The 19283-nt window shown below is 44.5% G+C and overlaps 1 protein-coding gene across 1 annotated transcript in view; it reads right to left on the bottom strand.

Annotated features, from left to right (window-relative positions):
- BUD23 (BUD23 rRNA methyltransferase and ribosome maturation factor) overlaps positions 1–19283 on the bottom strand; it is a 566502-nt gene that overhangs the window by 251108 nt on the left and 296111 nt on the right. Inside the window, exon 7 of the mRNA XM_044054140.1 lies at positions 18037–18087. Within this exon, the coding sequence (XP_043910075.1) occupies positions 18037–18087 (51 nt within the window). The remainder of the gene's footprint in view (positions 1–18036; positions 18088–19283) is intronic.

Here is a 19283-nt window from a genome sequence, read left to right as displayed (position 1 = left end):
AGCCTCCCACGCCTTCGAGCAATTAGTTCCATTAATTCGTCAAGGCGGAGTGACCCAAGAGGAGGAAGGGCGAGCACCAAATGCCTTCAGCAGAACTGACTCATCCTCAGAAGGGGGAAGGGACTGCCAGTCACCTCTCTGCTTCAGGATCTCCAATATGTCCGAAAAAGAGACATCTTCTGAAGGTGACTTTGGGGACTCCTCTGACTCATCTAAGTCAGTATCAGATGTCAAGGATTCCTGTGGAGAATCCAAGTGTCTCCTCTTACACAATCTCTTCCTAGGGACTTCCTCGTGGGGAGCATCCAAGAAGCCTCGGAGGAAGAGGGGCACCCTCCAGGGGTGGCTGAGACACTGGTGCCCGACGCTTGGATGTGGCCGTGGGTGCAGATGAAGACAAAGGCCCTTTATGGGGAGGAGAAACTGCTTCCACTGATGTGGTTGTCTGGGTAGACAACACCTTCCTCATCAGGTCGAACGCCCCGGTCCCGCATCAAGAGTCCCCGGTTCCGAAGAAATGGGAAGAATCCCCGACACAGGCACCGAAGGCATCGGCCCCGAGGACGGGGCCGAATCGATCCGCGCCGTGGCCCCGAGGGGGAGAGTCGGAACCGACACGTCGGTTCGACTCTCGGCCCCGGAACCAAGAACAGACCGTCGGCTCCGAGACTCCGGTACCGGGTCCGACGGAGTCGAGGTGAGGGGAACAGACCGAGAAAAGGACGGTTCTGGACCCGAGGGCTCCACAATCAGTAGATCAGCCTCTTCCGGCTCCAAAGACTGAATCGGTCTCGGAGGAGGAATGGATGGAGATACAGGGAGGCCTTCAAGTTTCGACACCAACTGGGTGGAAACCGAAATAAGTTTGGAGAGGGCCGAATGCTCCAATAACTTCTGCACCACGCGATCCACATCGACATCCGAAAGTTTGGAGGAAGAACGGGTCGAAGGAACCAAGACGGAGCCGACCTCAATATGGCCGGAGGGAGCTCCATCACCGGTTCCAAGACTCGAGGCTCAGGAACCGATACCAGTTGAACACTCGGCCCCGAAGTCTGTGGAACCGGTGATCTAACCTTTGAAGAAGAGCTCGGAGCCGATGACTTAGGCTCCGGCGTCTTCGACTCCTTAGAGGACTTCGATGCCTGGTCAGAAGCATCCAGAGCCTCTTGGAAAGCAGGTTTCAATAGACCTCTGTCCATTAGTTTCCTGCGCCTATCTGTCATGACCCTCCCACTAAAAGAGTGACAGATGGAGCAATCCTCTTGTAAGTGGAGAGGGCCAAGGCAGTAGACGCAGGAACTATGGTTGTCGGTGACCGACATTTTCTGGCCACACTGACAACGCTTGAAACCAGACTTTACCTTCTCAGACATTATAGGTAAGAAAGACAAATCCAGTAAAAATAGTCAAGTCCGATAAAGTTAGTCAAAACCGATGAAATTGTCAAATCCGGTAAAAATTTCCTTAACTAGGTAAAATTAGGAAGGGTGTAGGCCCCGACAATATTTAACCGATAAGTTAACGGTACCAATAATTAACGGAACCAAAACACAATCACACAGTTAATACTGAAAAATATCAATTAGACTAGAATCCTAGTAAAATATAACAACAAAAAGTTATATCTTAGCTTAGAAACTCTCGAGCTAGCTCCCAACGATGCGTATGCAGCAGCGGCAAACTAGATCTGAGGTAAAGGCAGAGGGGGATTGTGGGTATTAGATTGTCTCGAGTTTCTTCTCGATGCAGAGCTTGCAAGAGGCCGGCACGGAGCCGAGGATCGGCTCCGAACCCATGTGTAAGAACAAACGGCGAGATTGAACACCATCACATTCAAAACATTTACCTCCATGTTATGACATGAAAGTTAGGGGAGGGATGCATACGTTTATACTGCTGCTAAAGGGATGGATTACAGATTCTCTCCAAAACACAAGTGAACAAACTGACAGCAACCTCCAAAAGAGGAAAATAACAGACATGTTCATAGTAAATTAATTCATCAAAAAACAGGATTTCCTTTGTTGGGACTTCATGTTAAGGCTATCCACTCAACCAAACAGCATTCACCATTTTTCTCCAGAAAATCCTGTAGTCAGAGAGCGCCATTTATCTGTAATGACACAATCCATGATATCATGCATCAACTACATACAAGGCTTAGTGCCTTCCAGTTCACCTCTGTCACTAGCAAATGTCACCTACAAATAGACAACAAAGAAATGGCACTCAACTGCCAACAAGTGATACAGAAGTACATTCTCGCCCAACTGGATGGGCTGCATTCTCACAAGGGAATGGAAACAGTGTACACCTAACCCATCAAGAAAGGTATTCAAGGTTCGATGCAACAGCTACAGAACTTCACTTATGACCTGATGCATATAAAGGCCTTAATGGTTCCTATGGCTGGGATGAATCCCAACAGGTAGGTGGAAAGACCAGAAAGGTCACACGTGAACAGGGCTGCAGGCTAGAAAACCTCTAGAAAGAGGCCCAGGTCCAAGGCTGTAGGTAAAGATGGTTGCCTGGGAAAGAAGCATCACAGATAGAGTTGCTATCTTTAGAAGATGCAAAAACTGGACCAAAAGCTAAACCTTACCATTTTCATGGCTTATTCTGTACCTTGTTAAATTTTCCTCCATGCTCCTGCACAGCTTGCGCCACCTCTCAATACTCCATTTTATGATATAAATGTGTACATCGCTTATCACTATTTTACAAGTACCCAAGGCCAATTCACATTACACTGAAATCAACACTCAGTTTTTGGGATAGCCCTTAAACAGGTAGGGGACAACCCTAATAACAGTTAAAAAGACATGGTGTGTAAGCCCAAAAGTGGAAGACCTAGTAAGCACTGGAGACCGACACTTCCAAGAGTAGCAGGCGTGGTGCATGCAGGTAAGTAGCCAGAGATGCAAGGCAATTGAATTAGCTCACCAAACAAAGCTAAGAACTGTCATGTTGCTGCCATCACACTCAAAGCACCAAAAGTTGAACCAGTTCCTAAAAATCCAAACCAGCAACCCCTGGTGAAGAGCTGATCTCTCTTCAATACTGCATTTACCCTCTGTAATGACAGATACTGCGACTGCCCCTAGATCCAAACCCTTACACACAAAGAACAGGGGGAAATATAACTTGTTTAGGGACAAGGCCTCCTTTTTCCTCGGGAGAAAAAGGAAAAAAAAACATGAAAGAAGCAGGGAAGGAATCCTTCCACATCCCCCCACAGACCAAGAGATAGAAGGCACTCAGAAGAGACAAACTCACTAGAAAGGGAATACACCATCAGGTGAGCTCAGATAAATACTACCAAAAGTCCAAAAGCAGAAAAGTAGACCAGCTGAACAAGCACTGTAGGATCCTCAAGGCAGGAGGTCATCTTCCAAGGGCCACAAACAGACTTACCCAACAAAGCTGCTTCATCTTGCCTATACAACCAGGAACTGAGAACATAACCTACTTGGGCTCCTGACTGAAAATGAAACCAAGCAGCAGGTGTCCACACCAAGCTGAGAAAGGGTGCATCTTGTACTGTTCCATTGCTATGAAGAACACACTCCTACACAAAGTGGAAGGTTTACCAGTAGCTCCCAAGCCACACCTGTAGGCCTTCCCTTCAGAACAGAGTGGCACAACAAAGACAAAAATCTCAACCAAGAGCTACAGGAAGGTGGTGTACTCTTTCCCAATGGGATGGCCACTAAACAGAGATTTCCAAGAGTCACTCAAGAGCAATAAATAAATGAAATGCCTGACGACAACCAAATACATGGAACTGCTATGGCAGGGAGCCTGCAAGCAGGGACTAGATACCCTAAAACTTCCTACGCTAATCGAATATATCAGCAGAAGAGTCTACCCACCCCATATGTGGCTTGCTACAGAATCTCATCCAAGAGAATGAAAATTGCTGTAGGAACCTAGTCCAGAAGCCAAGGCTCCACAATGGAAAGGGACTCCCTGTAAGCAAAGGATGTACTGTCTGACAAAATTATAAGGTTGATTAGGAGGATACATGATGGATCGGAGGTGAAAATTAAAGTGTAAGAGTGTGTGTGTGTGTAGGGGGTCCTCTCTGGTATGTTCTGTTTGAGCAAAGGAACCTGGCAGGGGTGGCATCTTCCCCCTTTATTTGTATTAAGTTTAGAAACGCTGGCAAAGAAAATAAGGGGCTCAGAAATTCAAGGATATAACTAGTATGGTAGTTGAAAGAAGGTGGCTTTATTTTTTAGATGATTAAATTTTATACCTGATAAAAACCAGAAAAGGACATTTCAAGTGATGTGGAACATTCTGAAACTGTTTCAATTTTTTTTCGGGATACAACATTAATGAAGTTACAACAAAGTCAACGGCTGTAAATTATCTACTCATACACAAATTGTTTCAGCAATACCCTTATTAATGGGGAAGTGGTAAAAGTAAGTACTTAGGAGTTTGGTTTAAAAAGGATATTGGTATGGCAGCCAAGGATATGTGGGAAGACACTAAAAAGATGACAAAAAGCTAAGGAACTGGAAACTCTGTTTTATGGACATGGGCAGCGAGATAAAAGCAGTGAAATATTTTTGGTCCCTTTAGTTTTATACACAGGTCAGGCATATTTACACAGTCAGGCATATTTTTATCATCCAGATGAGAGGTTGTGGATAGCAATTAATGAAGATTTGAAGGATTTTATCATTAAAAGGAAAGGGGCAACAGTCAATTGGAATAAGTTGATCATTTTAATAGAACAAGGTGGTTTTGGGATCTCCTGATTTGAAGGGGTATTTCAGAGCAACATAGTTAACGGTCCTATACACAGCACAAGCAGAAAACTACAATTCAAAGTGGAAAGGGATGACGACGAAAAGAGGGGGGAAGCTCTATAAACAAAAGGAGCCTGGGATATTGGATACAGATCCTTAAGGAGAATAACAATAACCATACAGAATATTATAGTCATAAAGCAGAAGAAAATATTCTGACTAAGGCAACAAGGGGATGAAGAAAGGAGATCCTACCAATAAGGATGACTGCAATTAGGGATACAGAGAATAGGCAAGAGGGGGCTGGAATTTACTGGAGAAAACTGGCAAAGGAACCAAGTTATTAGGTGCAAACAATTAGAGAGGGAAAGGTAACAGAATGGGAAGAGGCCAAGAATTCATTTGGACTGCAGGCTAGAAACTGTCTTCCTTATCAAGGATTGATATCAGAGTACAGGCAAAGAGAAAGTACCAGCACTGGTAGAGTTTTTAGTAGAACCTAGAACAGAAGCTGCTGTTAAAAAAAAAAAGGAATAAATAGTAGGACATATAAAAACTGCATGACAACTCTAGGAATCAGAGGAGGTTAGAAAAGATTGGGAAGAGAGATTGGATAAGCAATTAAAAAAGAAACAATGGGGATAAATGTATGGCTCCCAATTATGCGACAAAGTCTTGAAGATTTAGGATCTTCACCTGGACATGTTTGCACAGATATTTTTAAACCTCAAACAGACTGCAAATGTTGGAGATGTGAGGGGGAAGAAAGAGAAATTGCGAATACATTTTTTGGGAGCGTAATGAGTTGGCAAACTAACAATTCCATGCAGACTACTATATCAGAAATACTGGGTGAGCAAATTAGTGTAATTAAGTAAATTTTTTTCTGAGCTGTGACACAGAATTGGAATTGCCTAAATATAGTAAGGCCTTAACGAGTTTAATTCTGATGGCTGCAAAAAAAAAAAAAAGAAATTAACAGAAAATGGACAAAGTCTAAACCAACTGTACTAGATGTAGTGAATATTAACAGAAATAGAAAAACTGGAAGTGAGATCTTTTGAAAAGGGTAGCAGCAAATTACATAGAAAAAAAAATGGGAATTGTGGGAACAATGCATGCAGAATAATGTTCTGTAGGAGGACTGAGGTTTAAGGGAAGGCAGGAATTGAATGAGTTATGTAAAGTTTGACTGACAATGACTAGATAGATAAGTCATTATTGTTTGCAAATGAAAATATGTCAACATGGTTTGTTTTCATCTATATAAATGTGTGATTGTCTGTCATAAGTGATAATTTAAAAAATGTTTCTTGTTTAAAAAACAAAATCAACACCAGCATAACTACCATATTACTCATGAAATATTTATAAACTAAAATGGGATCACCCTTCAAAAAGTCTATATGCAACTAAACGTACAGATAACCTTTCAAGACTCTTGCTACAAGACAGTTGGTTAGATTCAGCAACTTGCTTTGTAATTGATTTTTGTATTCATTCAAATGCCTTAAGCAAAAAATACCACAAACACAGAAATAACAACCATATTCGATAACTGGTTGTATACTAACACTTGTAAAACAACAAAGGACATTCTTAATGAGAACATAACATTTCATAATGACATTTTCAACATGTACATCAAATTTCAAAGAATAATCTTTTAGTATACCCATATCATATGAGGTATTTGAAGATGGGTGAGAGTCAACTCTTCTCACATTAAAGCACCTGTTTACTGGATGTTGTCAAAACCTAGTTGTCACATTTCTGCAACACTTGGAAGAACAAAAGTAGCAGTAGGACAGGACTAACATCAGGATCCCCTTCCCATCTATAGCAGTTCAAGGGGCATCTACTTTGGTAGAAAGTCCTGGACAGCTGTTCACACCACCATGGGACTAACAACCTATGTCACGTCAGAGAGGGAGACACTAGTCAGAGATTCTTAAGTGTGTTCAACTGATCCAGAAACGGGGACAAGCAGAGCACTCTTGATCCTGAAATTAAGGTGCCTGTACAGACTCTTCTTCAAAGAACAGTGAGACCACAGCTGCTAAGGGACTGTAACCAACAATGATGGGGCCTGGTGTAGCACAAAGAAAGACACTAAGTAGGAATTTCAGTTCAAGTTGAAACAGCTCATTTACATAAAAAAGAAGTTAAATGGGCTTTTCAAATCATCCTCAAGGGAAAGACGAGCTAACCAATCCAAGTGCCCATACATAATAGCATGCCTAAGCCAGGGCACTAGAGCATTCAATCCAGACAACACATGATACACGTCTGATGCAATTTACAAAGTGATTTTGTGACCCTTGCAGATTCCAAATTCAAAGACAGCCACAACTGCAGCTAAGACCTCCTCAACCATGAGGAACTGGAGCCTGCACAGGTGAAATACACAGCTGAGGACCCTAAACCCCAGCACATCAGAATAATGCACACTAATTTGCCAGCCCTACCTCACCATGTCAGAATAATGCACACTAATTTGCCAGCCCTACTCCACCATTCAAGACACCCTGTCAACCAGCAAGGCAGTAAGGGGATGTTGGCTTAGTAATGCTGAAAGTACACACAGTTCAGCCTTGGGATACTGAGGCAAGAGCTTACTCCAAATTAATGGAGAATATATATGGCATCAGCCCTCCATGGGAGCAGAAGAGTGGGGATGCCTCCTGGTTTCTGTGATGACAAGATAAGCTTGTTCCACTGTACAAAACAAGCACAGAATTTAGGAACGATGCAAGCCCAGGCTCATATTGGGTCTAGGTGTAAGCAAACACCCCATAAAGAAGGCCTCATCCCACAAGTAGCTCGAGGAACTCAGGAATTCCAGAGCTTCCATCAAAGAAAAGGTGTCTCCTACACCTGTCCCCCTGGTCAACAAAATGGTTAGTGTGCCATAAAAAAAAGAAGTTATGTCCTTACCATAATGTTCCATCTGTGTTGTCAATCTTTATTCATTCTTGACAGATGGAACAGAATCTCTAGCTACTTTAGATCCTGGGCAGCCCTAAGGAATGATATTCCAGAGTACCATAGAGCCAAAGGATGCTTTTCCCCTGGAGACCGTATCTAATTTATAATGAGTGATAAAGGTGAGGAGTAGCTCATGTTGCAGCTGCACATATTTCTTCAATAGAAGCGTTGGAATGAAAAACAGCTCAAGTGGAAATAGACCTGGTGGAATGCGCTCTAACCGTAGCAGGCAGTTTGAGTTTATTCTGATTGTAGACAAATGTGACAATCTCCAAGCCATCTTGATAAGGTAACTTTTGATACTGGTTTACCCAATCTGGGTCCTGAAAAGGATACAAATAGTTCCATTTTCTAGCAGATTTTATTCTGTCCAGGTAAAAACGTAATTGTCTGTGGATGTCCAGCAAATGTAAACAGAATTCACTTTTGAAAAATTTTGAAAGAAAACAGGCAAGTCTATAGACTGGTTAATATTAGATTCTTATACACTTTGGGGAGGAAGGACAGGTTGGTTTCTTAGCAACACTTTCTCCTTGTAAAATATAATGTAAAGATGCTTTACACAAAGCTTGTAATTCGTAAATTCTCCTGGCAGACGTGACAGCCACCAGGAAGAGGGTTTTCCAAGATAAAAATCTGAGGTCACAAGTAGCTGCTGGCTCAAAGGGTTGTCAAACTAGGCATTGTAAAACTAAAGTCAAATCCCATGGCGCTATAGGGACTTTGAGTGGGGATTTAGATGTAAAGCGCCTTTAAGGAAAATTTTGCACTAACTATGAGACATAAAGGGATGATCTTTCAATCCATTATGAAAAATGCAAAATAGCTGCTAAATGGAACCCTAACTGTGGAAGTAGAGGCTTCTGATTCAAACAAGTATGCTAAAAATTCCAGGACCTAATCAACTGATGCTGAAAAGGGGTCTATGTTATTAGTACAGGCCCAAATCGAAAACCTCTTCCATTTGCAAAGGTAAATGTTTCTAGCCAGAAGAATCTTTTGTACTGAAGAGGGTTAAGTTATTCTGCCTGGTAATTACTGGAATTGGAGATACCAAGCAGTCAGCTTGAGATTTTGGAGACTGGGATGTACCAAGTCCTGTGGGTGAGACAGCAGGTCCAGAGCTTAGTCCAGAATCCATGGCGGTGAACCAGATGAGGCCAAAGAAAGGGGAACCAGACTTGGTGGGGCTAATAGGGTGCAATGACAATTACTCTGCTTTTCAACCTTTGGGCTCTCCTCAAAAAATGGGGAATCAGTGGAGTAGGGAGAAAAGCATAAAGTAGTCCCGGGGGACAATCGAGGAGAAGTGAGTCGCTTGGGGACTCCCTGTAAGGGGAAATTAGGACAAAGTAGCTGCTCCATTTGTTGTTTTATCAGATAGGTGAACAGACTGCAGCAAGGCTGGCCCCAACAACGAAAGATCTTCATCACTACGTTGTAGTTGTGACACTCATGAGGTAGAAGGATGCATCTGCTCAATTTGTCCATAATCACGTTGGAGTTTCCCAGGATATGCATTGCTATCAGAGAGTGTTTGCAAGCGATTGCCCATTGCCAAATTCTGTGGGCTTCCTTACATAATGGGTAGGTTCTGGTTCCCCCATTTGTTGATGTACCACACTACAGATATGTTGTCCGACTGGATTGCAACTGTCCCTGAAGGAAGGACAGACTGGAACGCTTGCAATGCTAAAAGCACTGCTCTCAGTTATAGGACGCTGATGTGCAAACTGGCCTCTTGCGGGGATCAAGCACCTTGAACCTCTATACCAGCAGAATGCAAAGTTTCTGTAATCACGGCTGCACAGGTAAAAAACACACTCTCCAAAGCCAAGAACGTAGCATCCATGGGACCTGACAATAAACCAGGCTGCATTCTACACTAACTACAGAATGAACTGGCATCCTATTTAAGTACCATGTTCAATCATAGCCTCACCTCAGGCTTTGTGCCCACTGAATGGCGCACAGCGACGGCTATCCCACTCCACAAAGGGGGAGCCACGACAGACCCTGGGAACTACCACCCCATTAGCCTGAAGAGCTTAGTCTGCAAGGCCATGGAACATATCATGAAACTCAAAGACATTGGTAATCTCCAAACTCTGGATCTTCCCAATTCGGGTTTGTAAAAGGCAGATCATGTCTCCTAAACCTGATTGACTTCTTTGAAGCAGTCACCAAAGCCATAGATGAGGGTAAGGTGGTTCACACAGCTTATCTAGATCTCAAGGCTTTCGACATCATCCCCCACTCTGGAATTATAGATAAGCTCACTAAACTAGGTATAAATCCCTATGTCACAAGGTGGGTTGCCAACTGGCTCATGGACAGAACCCACACTGTGAAAGTAGCAGACTCCGAATCTGACTTCAGACCAGTGACAAGTGGAGTACCACAGGGTTCAGTCCTGGGTCCTCTCCTGCTTGGTATCTACTTCCCTAAAATACAGGCCAACACAGATGACTACAAACTAGGAGCCATAACTCGAAACTCTTAATGATGTGGACATACTACAAAAGGGCCTCACTGAGACAGATGCCTGGTGTCAAAGCCATGGCCTGAAGCTCAATGTCAAAAAGTGTATTGTCATCCCCTTTGGTAAAAACTCTGTACCCAACTCTGTACCCATGAAGTACCACATAAGTGGTAGTCTACTTAACACCGAAAGTGTGATAAGTGACCTTGGGACACAGGTGGACAGTAATCTCTCCTTTGATAATCACATCGCCACAGTGGTCAGGAAATCCTACGTGGCTCACCTCATCACAAAAGGTTTCTCATACAGATAAAAAGAGGTCATTGTTCCCCTCTACTCATCACTTAGACCCATTATAGAGTATAACGCCCCTTTTGGTATGTACCTCACAAGACATCTACAACTGGAAAGGCCACAGAAATACCGCACAAAGAGGATTACTGGCCTCAAACAGATGCCCTACGCAGACAGTCTCAAAAAACTACAGCTTTACTCTGTCGCATATCGCCTACTTAAAGGCGATCTCTGCCTAACATACAAAGCTGTGTCAAACCTAGCGCTGTTGGACATGCTCCACTTAAAGAAATCCCAATCCCTCCACGCTCTAGGGACCTAAACCTCATCACCACAATAAACAAAACATGCTGGAGGGATAGATTCCTGTCCCAGAGACTTCCCATGCTCTGGAACAGACTACCTATGTATGTCAAACAGAGCTCCTCATTAGCACTCTTCAAGAAAAATCTTGATGATTGGATGGGAAATAGGAAATTCACCCCAGGGTCACTTCTGTGGCTCTGCTCGACAGGGGCACAGGAAAATAATTTTCTAGGGTGGCGAAAGCCAGGGTACCTTTTTGGCTAGGCTTATATAGGCCCTAGGGCTAACAGCCTAGTACCTACCTATGAACCGCACTTCCCAAACAATGCCCTTCCATCCTACATGGGAAGCGTCCATGATCACTACGGCTTTGGGCAGAGAGGGAGAAAAAGTGCAACCTCATAGGTTTTCTTCTGACTTCATCCACCAGGATAAATCCTTTTTTGCAGCGATTCATTATTAGGATTGGATGAGAATTCGGGTGAGTTAAAATTGACCACTGGGACACCAAGAGCCATTGAAGCAGCCTCATGTGGTATCTTTCTAGAAGTACTAAGGTTATAGTTGCTGCTATGGTTTCCCAGAGTTTGAAGTACCAGGCGAGCAGGAATTTTGTTTTGGGAAATTACTGCCTGAACTTAAGACCTTAGCTTTATCAGTCTGTGGAGGGTGAAGAAGGCTACACAAGAAATTGTATTTAGTCTTGCTCCTATGAACTCTAGGCCTTGTGTAGGAGACAACTGTGACTTTTCCTTGCCGACTGAAATACCTACTGCCTCAACGAGATGTAGCACGAAGTCTGTGGTGTACAGCAGTAGATGTCTGAAGAGAGCCTTGAAGGGCTTGCAACGCCAGGAGCACGGCTCTCATTTCTAGGACATTTGTATGCAGATGGTACTGGAGAGGTTGCCACGTGCCTTGGACTGTCCTGTCCAGATAATGCCCTCCCCACCCTATCACAGAGGTGTCTGTCATCACTGTGGCTACCAGAGGGGGTTGTATGAAAGGTCTGCTCTGAGTAACTAGTGGGGAGACCATCCACCAAGAAAGATGCCTTTTACATGCATCCGTGACCATGATCTCGTGTGTCATGGGTAGCTCTTGGAAAGACCACTGCATGAACAGAAGCCACTGAAGAATCCTCATATGAAAGCGCGCCAGTGGGATTAGGAGAATGGCTGCTGCCATGGAGCCCAGAGTTTGAAGGACGTACCTGACTTGGATCCTTTTGCTCTGCATCAAAACCTGTACTGTTGAACTGCAGACGCCCTTTATGGTGGTAGCCTTGCAAACATATCCCTTGTGTCTAAGTCTGCTCCTATACAAGTGATAGATTGACAGGGCAACAAGGCAGATTTTTCGAAATTTATTGTGATGCCGAGCTGTGAGCAGATTGAGATTGTGTAGTCCCATGCTTGTATGAGTTTTTGCCTGGTGGTAGCAGTAAAGAGCCAGTAGTCTAGAAACAGAAACACCTGGAAACCTTGACGCCTCAGGTGAGCCGTGACCACTGCCATACATTTGGTGAACACCCTGGGGGCTGTGGTGAGACCAAAGGGCAGAACTCTGAACTGATAATGACTGGCCCCCAGCCAGAAGCGAAGATATCTTCTGGAACACCTGTCCATCTTTATATGGTAGTACGCGTCCTGAAGATCTATAGAGCACATCCAAATGTCCTGACCCAGAAAGGGTAGAATGGACTGGAGCGTGACCATCCAAAACTTTGTTCTTTGTACAGACCTGTTTAGTCTGCTGAGATCCAGAATCGGTCTCCAGTCCCCTGTCTTTTGGGTACTAAAAAGAACCTTGAGTAAGTTCCAGATCCATGCTGGTCTGCCGGGACTTCCTGGATGGCTCTTTCTAGCAGTTTTGAAACTTCTATTACTGCTTGCTCCCTCAGACTGGGTGGAACATCTGGGAGGGTCTTCCTCGACTGCAAGGGGGGGTAGAAGGAAGGGGATTTTGTAACCTCCAGATATAATGGACCATACTCATCTGTCTTGTGTTAAACTTCGCCAGGCTTTTGGGTACAGCAAAAGTCTTCCGCCGACTGCCTCCAGAGATGAGCAGCCAGGCAACCCTTCAAGGATGCTGAAAGGGCTTATCAGAGAAGGATTCTCTGTTGCCCTGGTTCTGCGGATCCCCTCTACCACGAGGGCAGTGTCTATTATTATTGTTTCCCCCTCTGCCTCTGGAGGAAAAAATCACTACGTTTGTCAGGCAAGGCAACCTGAGATTTATAGAATCACATCTTACCACTCTCTTCTGACCTTTGGGATAGGGTCTAAAGAAGTGGAAAAATGGACACCCACGCAGAGAGAGTCTTGCCTTCTTGCTCACACCTAGTCAAAGTGTCTTTTACCTGTGGTCCAAAAAGAAAGGAACCATCAAAGGGAGTGTTGGTGAAGGACGCTCGAAAGGGTTCCGCAAATTACACAGCCACATCCAGGCATGCCTCTAAGGGCCACCCCGGTACCAGTGGCTCTACTCGCCCTATTGGCTGCATAGGAAATGAGCCTCATGGAGTAGTTAACAACAGAATTAAGTGTCGCTAGCTGGAAAGCCACCTTAGCTTGCGCTCCAGCAGCTGTTGGATCTTGGAGAGTATCTCAGAGCTCTTTAAGGAGATCCCTTAGAAGGCGAGTAAAATGACAAGTAGTTCAGTGACTCAGAGAAGGTCGCTGAAGCAAACATTCGCTTCCCATATCTGTCCATCGTCCCAGACTCCTTGTTAGGGGGATAGACAGATGAAGAGGTCTCCGCCAACTCTTTTTTTGTGGCTGCTGCTACCACCACAGCAGCAATAGGGACACCTTTCATAAGGATCTGTTTATCCTGGGGTGCTGTAATAAATTTACCAGGTCTCCTCGGAGTTGGTTCCACTGTATCCGGAGCTGACCAAGCCTTTCGAGCCAACACAGTCATAAGTGGATCGAAAGGCGGAGACACCAAGGAGATGGAAGGTCGGGAACCGAAGGCATCCAGAAATACAGACTCCTCCTCAGAAGGGGCTAGGGGATTCCAGTTCCCCCTCTGCTTGAGCATCTCCAGGATGTCTGAAAAGGAGACATCCTCAGAGGGGGATCTCTGGGACCCTTCCAATTCATCTAAGTCTGTATCAGAAGTGACAGACTCAGGGGAGTCAATGTGTTTCCTCTTGCACTTCTTCCAAGGGGGCTCATCTGAGAGATCAGGGGAGGCCTCAGAAGAGGAAACACCCAATGGCGTGTCCTGGAGCATCGGTTCCCTACGCTTGGGGTCTGGGGGAGGAGGAGAGGTTGGCACAGACACTACAGAGCCGGTGGGGCTGACAGTGGAGCTGACTCAGTGGCCAGCACACTTCGCATGACATCGAAGGCGTCCCTGCCACGATGCAGAGAAAGCTCCAGTTCAGATGAAATAGGAATCTTTCTCCGCACCGAGGGAGACGGCTCCGAGGCCGATGTAGGAGCCGAGCTCACCTGCGCCGAATCTCAGAGAGGGAGAACGGGGTCGGACAAGGGTCCGATGCCACTCGCTCCCCCCCACCCAGAGCAGATGAGGGAGCCCCGGCGCCCAGATCCCTTGATGGACGGCACCACCGAGGGAAAAGGAGCTGACGTCGGAACCGAAGGAGATAGTGTTATCGGAGCCAACGGTTGTACTACTTGAACCCCAACGAACTCCGGCTCCGAACTCATTGGAGTCGGAGGAGGAACATCGAGAGAAGTGGACGGAGCCAATACCTGTTGAGGAGGGCTGGACAACAACTTGGCTAGTGCCTGCGACTTTAGCAACCTACTGACCACTCTCTCCAAATCATGGTCTGATAGCCTAGAGGACCGAGAGGAGTGAGAGGATCGGTGACTGTGCTCGCTATGAAGTAAAGGAGACCGTGGAGCAGAATGCACCGATTCAAGTGAGGGGGACCTTATCCTCTTGTGGCTCCACAACAGCTCCGAAGCCTCTGATGGAGCTGACAGGGAGACTGTCTCGTCGGTGCCAGCCAGAACCGATGTGGAAAGTAAACCCCGAAACGAAGACGGCTCCGAACTTGGAGCCGATGGTTTAGTGGGTTTAGGGGATTTCACAGGCTGTGAGCTCTTGGCCAGTGAATCCTGGGGTTTTAAAAGACCCCTAAGAATAAGCTTATTCTTACGCTCCTGCAGGACGCTTGGACTAAAGGCATGGCAGATAGAACAAGAGTCCTGCAGGTGCACAGCACCTAAACAATAGACGCAAGAAGTGTGCCCATCTGTCAGAGACATTTTCTGACAGCATGAGTCACACTTCTTGAACCCAGAAACCTTGGATTCCTTTGACATCCTTGACAGTAAGGAAAAACAATTATAACAATAACAATTATAACAGCCAGAAGCAAAATACAGTCTACAAAAAACACACAACTATAAAGACTAGAGGTAGTTTTTTTTTTTTTTTTTTTTTTTTTTTAAGAGAAAAGGAAAGCCTCTAACTTAAATGGCTAGCCTATAAGAAAGGTAGAAGGAAAAGCCTCTAACTTAAATGGCTAGCCTATAAGAAAAGTAGAAGGAAAAGCCTCTAACTTAAAACGGCTAACCTGACAAGAAGAGGTGGCAGAAGGGGTGGAGGAGAACTCTCTAAGTTAAACAAGTTCTACAAGAAAAAGGAGGGATACTATGAGCTAAACAACTATCACAAAACAAGACTATTGTTAACAATAAAATACTAGAAGGCTTGAATTCTAGTGAAGAAAGTTATACAAAACACTTTATACGAGCCTGAGCCAGAAAAACGACACCTCGCAGCTGAAGCGGCAAACGAGATCTGGGTAGCTATTGCTAGGCATTATGGGATAAGGGGTAGTCTCGAGCCAGTAAACAGCTCTCGAACTATTGAAGATGGCCGAGTCAGAGCTGAGGATCGGTTCCGATCCCAACCAGCAAGAACGAAGGCGAGATAGACAACTTATCAAGTGTTACAGGCTCTATCCAAAGCAAAAAACACAGCTTCCATGGGACCTGATAGCATCCCAAGATGTATTCTGCATGATCTCCAGCAAGAACTGGCTTTACCATTGAGCACCCTATTCAACCACAGCCAAAGTACTGGCTTCTTTCCAGCAGAGTGGAGAACAGTCATCGTCATCCCCTTGCACAAAGGTGGTGCCACTACTGACCCTGGAAACTATCGCCCCATTAGCTTGACAAGTCTGGTCTGTAAAGCCATGGAGTGTATTATGGATCTCAAAAACAAGGACATAGGCAATCTCCAAGCACTTGACCCCCACCCAGTTTGGCTTTGTGAAGGGCAGACCTTGCCTGTTGAACCTGACTGACTTATTTGAGACGGTCACCAAGGCCCCTGATGAGGGAAATTCAGTACATACAGTTTACCTTAACTTGGCCAAAGACTCTGACAATCCCCCACTCAGGCGTCACTGAAAAGCTAACACAACTTGGTGTAAATCCCTATCTCATCACATGGGTGGTCAACTGGCTCACCGACAGGACCCTCAAAACCAAAATAGGCACCTCCACCTCCAACAGCAGACCTGTCACTAGTGGAGTTCCCCAGGGATCTGTCCTAGGACCCCTACTGTTTGGCATCTATTTTTCGGAGGTACAGACAAAGACAAAAGGCCTGTGGCTGACCAAGTTTATAGACGACTGTAAAGTTGGGTGCTGTCACTGACTCTCCAAACAATGCTAACATACTGCAAGAGTGTCTTCACAGCAACTAATGACTGGTGCCAAAGTCATGGCCACAAGCTAAATGCAGAAGTGTATGTCATCATACCATTCGGTAAAAACACGACCCCTACTGATAATACCAACAGCAACCCCCTAAAGCACACAACCTGTGGTGAGAGACCTGGGCACTTAGGTTGATAACCTCACATTCAACCATCATGTATAGCGGCAGTGGTCAGAGAAGCCTTTTACTTGGTTCATCTCATAAGTAAAGGGATTGCATCCAGAAAAAAGGAGGTTATTACCTCTCTATACTCCTCCCTCATTAGACCAATAATGGAGTGTAACGCCCCATTTGGGAAGTACCTCTAAACATCTGCACCAACTGGAAAGGCCACTGAAATACCACACAAAGAGAATCCATGGCCTCCAACACCTGTCCTATGTAGATAGGCTCAATTCACAATCACTCTAATTGGTATAACACAGATTGTTCAGGGGTGATCTGTGTCTCACCTAGAAGGCAATCTAGGGCCCTGCCCTACTAGAGATGCTCCATATCTGCAAGTCTAACTCCTCATGCACTATCCGCTCAAAGAGGCCTGAACCTAATATGTGACATTAACAAAACTTGCTGGAGAGACAGGTTTGTCTCCCTGAGGCTGCCCCTTCTCTGGAATAGACTTCCCCATACACGTCAAACAGAGCACCTTGTTTACCCACTTCAAGCACAACCTTGATGATGATGGGAAATCACAAATCTGTCCCAGGGGTTCCACCAGTGTTCATTGACAAAGGCGACAGGTGCTGAGGTTTCTTTTTGGGGATAAACTCTTGACTTGCCTTGTAAGGGCCCCAGGGTCATTAGCCTAGTAACCTCCTATACTCCTATGAACTCTGACAGAAAATACATCAAATAAAATACATCAAATAATTTCATCAATCAGTATAAGTGAAGCTGAACCCCCCCCCCCCAGCTCTTCATGTAAAGAGAAAAAAAAAAAAATAAGTCCACTCCTACTGGCACATCAACCGAGTAGCCATATACATGTCCTTCTCCTTCCTGTCCCAGCCAATCAGGTGCTATTACTCCTGCTCCTCCTTCATCTCATTTTTGAAAACAAGAAAAAAAAATGAAGTGGCTATTTGATGCAGTTTATAACCTGAACAAAGTGCGACAGTACTCAGGTTTCAGTTAAAATAAAATATGTACATAGTTTTAAACTGTAGCAAGCAGTTGCTACAGGTTAGACCACACACAGAGTACCACAGTACTCAGGTTTGACCGCAAATGCAATATCGGCTTTTAAAGAGCGATAAAAATAAGGATGGTGGATTTGATGGACGAACCACACCCTCTAACACTTTGCACCCGAGGCAGTTGTCCCTTTCACCCCCACCTTAGCTTCCTGACTTCTTAAACCAACGTGAACATCTTTAAACCAAAGCTCCACAACAGGGATGTATATCTGCTAAATCTAGCCAGCTGGCTATGCAAGAGTGTGGGCAAGATGCTAGTTGCCACAATTAACCACAATTATTAACCCACCTGTTCTGAATTTTCTGGATACAGCTGGAATACAGCTCTGGCCCCACGTGCCTAGAAGACAAAGCAGTACAGTTTACATACAATTTATACTTTCTCAGCCAAAGAATACTTGCACTTTACTTTTGCAAGAGTCATAAAACTAACTTGTCAGTGGTTTACATCATTATGATAAACTTATCAAAAGAAATAAAATGGAAAAGATATTATATACCAGCAGAGCGTCTACAACCAGGTTTCAAAAACAGGTAAATAAACCCATCAAAGTTCTCTACAGAATTGCATGGGGGTCATGTCCAACCCCCCACTGCAAATTCCACCCTCAGAAGAAACAAGCATTCTCCTACAAGTCAATGACTACAAAGCAGCAGCTTAGAAAAAAAGTCAAAACAGATGTAAAAATAGCATCAAATATACAGAAGAATGATCAGTGCAAGATTCTATACTAAATAGGTACTGTACTACTTAAAACACAACGGTGCTGTAAGTAATACTAGGTGATTTCAATACTGACTGGAAAAGTGTTAATACAGACAACTCCACCTCTCACATTAACATCCATGGCTTCACTCAATCACCTCCACAACCAGAATCAACAAACCAAACAATAAAGAGAGTACCTTAGACTGGATACTTATAAACAGACATGAATATGCCTATAAGGTAGGCACTCTCCCAGATGATTTAAGTGATCATGCTTTAACCTACATTATTAAACAAAAACAAGATCTGCCTAAACCCTCTACTTTTAGGACTGCACGTTCCAATAAACACTTCAACCAAGAATCATTCCAAAATGAACTCGGTGCCTGTAACTGGAACCCCTTAAAAACTCTACCACTTGATGAAGCTATAAAATATCTAAACTCTGTGTTTTTATCCATCCTGGACAAACATGCACCTATACGGTCTATCCGTATGAAATCCAAACCAGCCCCCTGGCTCTCTAAAGAAACTAGACAAAAAATTCTACTAAGAAACAAATCCTGGGCTAAGTGGAGGGCTAACAAAAATATCTCTGATCAACATTACTTCAGGGAACTGAGAAATTGCACTAAAAAGGCAATTCTTATGGACAAAAATAACTATTACTGTAAGTTACAGCAAACTCATCAAAATAATCCCCAAAAGTTTTGGTCCAGTATAAACAAACTCCTTGCCCCTGGACGCTCTCACACCTACCCCTCTTGACACTGATCCTAATACCCCCCTTCAAACTGCCAATTCATTCAATACCTTCTTTACAGAGA

Source organism: Protopterus annectens, chromosome 13.part0 (assembly GCF_019279795.1).
Source record: "Protopterus annectens isolate FY-2018-M chromosome 13.part0, PAN1.0, whole genome shotgun sequence".
NCBI classification, from domain to species: Eukaryota; Metazoa; Chordata; order Ceratodontiformes; family Protopteridae; genus Protopterus; species Protopterus annectens.
The sequence above is the reverse complement of the archived record's forward strand: the minus strand, read 5'-3'. Positions and strand labels throughout refer to the sequence as shown.